This window comes from Passer montanus, unplaced genomic scaffold, assembly GCF_014805655.1.
Source record: "Passer montanus isolate IOZ18808 unplaced genomic scaffold, ASM1480565v1 scaffold800, whole genome shotgun sequence".
NCBI lineage: Eukaryota > Metazoa > Chordata > Aves > Passeriformes > Passeridae > Passer > Passer montanus.
Window position 1 is genome coordinate 1,762 of NW_024373258.1, and position 5,256 is coordinate 7,017.

The 5,256-nt window shown below is 50.7% G+C and overlaps 1 protein-coding gene across 1 annotated transcript; it reads right to left on the minus strand.

Annotated features, from left to right (window-relative positions):
• Positions 1-3,995: 3,995 nt before the first annotated feature.
• Positions 3,996-5,194, minus strand: LOC120513412 (ostricacin-2-like). The gene is made up of 3 exons (XM_039732850.1): positions 5,057-5,194; positions 4,563-4,689; positions 3,996-4,117 (listed from the first exon to the last, which is right to left on the minus strand). Exons 1-3 carry the CDS (start codon positions 5,112-5,114, stop codon positions 4,105-4,107), a joined length of 198 nt encoding a protein of 65 aa, XP_039588784.1. The 5' UTR covers positions 5,115-5,194; the 3' UTR covers positions 3,996-4,104.
• Between the last annotated feature and the right edge of the window lie 62 nt (positions 5,195-5,256).

The following is a 5,256-nucleotide window of genomic DNA, read 5'->3' on the forward strand; positions in this document are numbered from 1 at the left end:
TAATAGTAATAGTAATAGTAATAGTAATAGTAATAGTAATAGTAATAGTAATAGTAATAGTAATAGTAATAGTAATAGTAATAGTAATAGTAATAGTAATAGTAATAGTAATAGGAATACTAATACTAATAGTAATAATAATAATAATAACAACAACAACAACAACAACAGCAATATCAATACACTCAGCTGATGGATAAGGAAGAGACACCTTTGTGCCCCAGGAAATGCCTCCATCCAAACCTTCCTCCATCCCCTTGGGACTCTCTGCCAACCCGGTGCAGGGCAAGACCTTCCCAAGCAGGAATATCTGGGTGCAGGCTTAGAGCCTGTAACCTTCCTGACTTACAGAACAAGGCAGGATTCAGTCTCCATTGCATTACTGCCCCCTAAATTTCTGTTGAGTTGGAAATGCATTGGAGAAACCCCTTTGACCTCAGTCCTCTGTTACATTCTCATCATTTCCACAACCACAGTCACTTCCAGGGACATAGAATTCCCATTGGTGCAGGCTCACACCTTCCCCCATCTCCCCTTTTCCCTTCTCACCTGCAGCACCCTGGACCAGCAGGAGGATCAGGGGGAAGAGCAGGAACAGGATCTTCATGGCTGCTGCCTCTCCTGGGTCTCCACAGAGCTGCAATAGGAACACCAAGGCAATGGGGACACTCAGGACTCCAGGTGGGGCACAAACCTGGGTTCTGTGGTTCACCAAACTGAAGTGGGGCTGCCCCCCAAACACAGGAAATGATATTTCTTCTCCCTTTGTTCTTTAAAAACAATTCTTAGTTTTGCACCACTGTCCAATTCTTGGGAGTGCTTCATGTCTGTCTTTTGGAAATTGATTACCTCAATTGGGTTTTTCAATTAATTTCCTTGAAGGTTTTCCTAAGTACTTTCCCCAGAGAAGGGGCACCAGACCCGGGGCCAAATATTTCCCATCTGTTGAAAATACATGGCCAATGAAATGTGGGGGATAACAAAGGAAAAATTGCTACTGGAAGTTATGGAACAGTCCATATTTCTGTCCTTCAGGTTTCATGTATCAAACACATGCCCCAAACACCCTGCCCAACCACCTCTGCTTCCCTGAGCTCAAGAAAATCATGCCAGCTCATCTTGGCAGTGCCCATCCCCAACTCCAGAGCATTTTCAGGATTTCTGGCAAGGACATTCCCCAGCCCCACACTTGCTGCCCCTGTCCTGGGCATCACTGATCCAGGGAGCAGCCAGAGGGCAGGGAATGGTGCCCAGAAATGGGAACAGAAATCAATCTTTGCCAATACTGAAAGCCTGAAATGATGGGAAATCTCTGTACTGCTCAGAGACAGGACTCTTCCTACATTCCCCTCGTACCCCCAGCAAAGAAGTTCCTGGGTCCCTCCTGCAGCATCAAGGCACATTTCCAGACTGTCTTCTATTTAAGAAACCTCACTTTCACCTTCCACATGTTATGACCTTTTAGACTCACAGGAAGGCACTTTTTTAGTCTTTCAAAAAAAATCTCCCATGAATAAATTTTGCCCCTAGGTGCTTCCAGCAGCTTGTGCTTTAGGAGCTGCCCCTCTGCTGGAAAGAGACCCCACACTCACCTATCTGGAAAAGGTCTGAGGGTTCAGGCAGCAGCAAAGGCAGCAGGAGGCTGGGTTTATAGCAGTGCAGGTGGGTGGGACAGGCCCCAGTTGCTGCTGGCACAAGTGGCCTGGGCCAACCCGGGAGTGCCCCATGGCTGTGGGGGTGCTGGGGCTGGCCCTGCTCCCTCCCTGCTGCTGTAGGGGCAGAGGCTGAGGGGCCTGGTGGGGCTGTTGCAATCAATGTCACCGTTGTCCCCACGCAACACCTCTTGTGACACCCGCGGCACAGCAGCACCGGGCTGTGGGGCCAGCAGGGAAATCCTTGGGATGGGCACAGGAACTGCTGGGTGAAGAAACCAGCACCAGTGCAGTCCTTCAGGAGCAAAATCCTTCTCTCACAGAATCACCTCTGGAATGCTTTTGATGGGAATGGACCTTAAAGATCATCTCATTCCACCTCCTGCCATGGATGGACAGGGACGCCTTCCACTGTCCCAGGTTGCTCCAAGCCCTGTCCAACCTGGTCTTGAACAGTTACATGGATTCTACAGCCACAGCTTCTCTAGTCAGCGTGGGCCTGGGCTTCTCCACCCTCACAGGGAAGGATTTCTTTCCAATATCCCATCTAACCCTGCTCCCTGTCTGCTTGAAACCATTCCCTCTTCTCCTGTCCATTTCCTATGTTCTTTTCTTGTGATTGAAGAACCCCTCTGTGTACAATGTGCAAAAACTCACAGAATATGGAAAAGAATTTTTGACCCTGCAAGAACATCTTAATCGACAACAGGTCTGTGCACCTGCCATGTCAGGGGGATAAGCAGAGCTCTCTCTAGTGACTCTTCAGATAAAATGAGAGCAACACCAAGATAGATGACAAGTTCTGTAAACCAGGAGATCCAACAAACCTGCTCCTCCTTCTAATGCCAACCAAGGTGAGGAAATACAAGCTGCATGCAGCCATCACTTGTGAATCCAGGGAGTTTGATGCCAGCCATGCCACTGGGAGAAGTGACAGTCCTTGCCAGGCAGGAGGGTCTGTGCCATGTGCCCACTTTGGCAGCTCCTTTTGCAGGTGTTTGGCAGAGCAATCTGGTCCCCCCAAACTACAGTGGGTGAGTGCTGGGGATTTGCAAGTGGAACATCTTGGCCTTTTCTGTTTCAAAATTCAGAGATACGTAGGGATGGTGACAAGATGACAATCATAAAAAATGTGGGAGAGGGATTCTGCATGGTCAGCAGAAGCAGAGGCACCACCACATTACTGATGGTAAGTGTACTGGGAGGGTTTCTCGGAGGGTCTCAGAAAATGTCCTGCTCTGTGCCAGAGCAATGGATTGGTGCTGGTTTCCCATGAGCAGGGACTGTATCTGTGTCCCTGTTCCCCTGATGTGTCCAGCAAACCACAGCACCGCAGGGTCCTTACACAAGGCAGGATGACACAAAGCCCTAGTTTAGGAATCTTTGTCAGAGGTGTCAGAAGAGGAATCCAAAGCCTCCTTTTTTTCTGGTGTAGTGGGAGAAACAAGAAAAGGAACTTTTGGGGCACTGGTGACTCCACCCTGACCTCTATGCTCCTCCGCTCCCAATGCTGCAAGGAGCAGCAGGAGAAATAATAATGCATTGAATTGAAAGTATGGAAAACTTGAGCATTTTGGTGATGCTGTAGTGAAATGGTGCTGTGGACACTGAGTATTCCATATAGAAATAATGCAGATGAAAAAAAGACAAAGCAAACCTTTTGGTTTAGGCAATTATTTTACACCTATCAAGCTAATGAATTGCGTGTCAGTTATCTTGATGTGTATGTTGTCCTCCATGACATCCCCCACACCACATCCTTATGAAGGAATAACTCCTGCTGCTGGTATTGCAGCTGGTACGTTGGAAAAACAATCCAAAAAGCTGTGGATATTTTAGGGATGAGGCTTTGCCACTATGTCCGCATGTCTTCTGGCATAGGAGGAGAGTCCAGAAAAACGAATGATATCTGGGCCTATTAACACCAGGACAGTGTTCCTGTTTCCCCAGAGGGAGCATCTGCAGGGCAGCCCCACCACAGGCAGCCCAGCCAGCCTGGCCCAGCAGGCACTGTCAGGCTCAGCGTCCCCAAAGCAGGGCCAGGCAGGAGCATCCCCAGGGACACAGGCGCTGCTCAGCCCCAGCACCATGGCCAGGGCCTTGTGCTGCCACCAAGGCAGTGGCAGCCCCAGGGCCAGCAGGCACAGCAGCCCTGCAGCAGCAGCAGCACACGCACACACGGCCCAGCCCTGCAATGCCAAAGTGCTGCTCTTTATTCAAGCCGGGAAAAGCAGCCCCTGCCCCAAAGACACCGGGCCTGACACCACAGGGCTCCAGCCCAGCAGCAGCCAGCAGGAGCAGCTGCCACTGCTGCTGGCAGCCCAGCTGGGCACGGCACAGCCAGCGAGGGCAGGAGACATCAGCACATGGGGACATCAGCACGTGGGGAGGTCAGGAGATGGGTCCAGCAGCCAGAAGCGAGGGTCATGTCCTGCTTGGGAATTTCAGGGTCTCATCCCCAGAGACTGTAAGAAGAAAACAGACAAGCACATCATGTGGTATAACTTTCCCTGCCACTCTCTGCCATGCCCTGCAATGCCCAGGGTGTGCTGGAGCAGAGTCAGGCTCAGGGTCGGTCTGAGGTGCAGTCCTTGGTGCAGACAGGTTGGAGCTGGGCTATCTCAGTGCTGGCAGCCCTGGCTCCAGCTCTGTGCAGATGCAGCAATGTTGGGATCGTGTCCTTGGTGCTGCCCAAGGACAGGGGATGTTTCCCTCTTTGGTTGCTTTGGTGAGTGGGGAGGCCCTGGCTGACCTGGGGCTGCTGCAGCCCCACTCAGGGCAGCTCCAAGCACCTTCCCTTCCCTCCCCTCAGCTCTGCCTACAAGCCTCAAGGGCACTGAGCCTTTAGCTACTCAGGGGCCCTTAAATAACATCTGCCATGACAGCAACTTTTGTAATTCCAAAACTTACTTTTTGCAGCAATAGAAGTACTTAGAACATCTTCCTTTGATGACAAAGGGGAACTTGCACTTCAAAAATCCACAGTACCCATCTTCTCTCTCACATTGTTCCTTGTTTGTTGGGTCCAAGTAGGATCCTGCTCAGTAAAAGAGATCAAAGCTAGTGTGGCACAAATGTCAAAAATGTGTCTGGTTCCAGAGCAGCTGCTGCTGGTTCTGAGTCCCAAACTTGTATGGGAACTGAGCACCAAAACCAACATCTTAAACTCTCCAATCAGAGTTCATTTTTTCCACAGCAACATGTGCATGTGGGGAAAGAGAGAGGGAAAGACCAGCAGGAGCTAGAGGAGTTGCTGTGCTGGATCCTCAGCTGCCCAGGCCTTCCTCACAGAAAATCCCTCCCAAATGTTATAAATACCTGAGAACTGTGGTCGCTTACCAGGACCTGGAAAACCCCTCTGATGGGGGTTCCCACCTCAGCCATCTCCCCTCTGTCCCTCTCACCTGCAGCACTGTGCACCAGCAGGAGGAGCAAGGGGAAGAGCAGGTAGAGGATGCGCATGGCTGCTGCCTGTCCTGGCTCTTCTCGGGGCTGCAGAGGGAACACACCAAGAACCAAAGCAGGGTCAAGGATTTAGGGGGATCTTTGTGCCTGGAGAGGCCAAGCTAAATGAAGTCTTATCCAATGCTGTCCATTCCCCAAG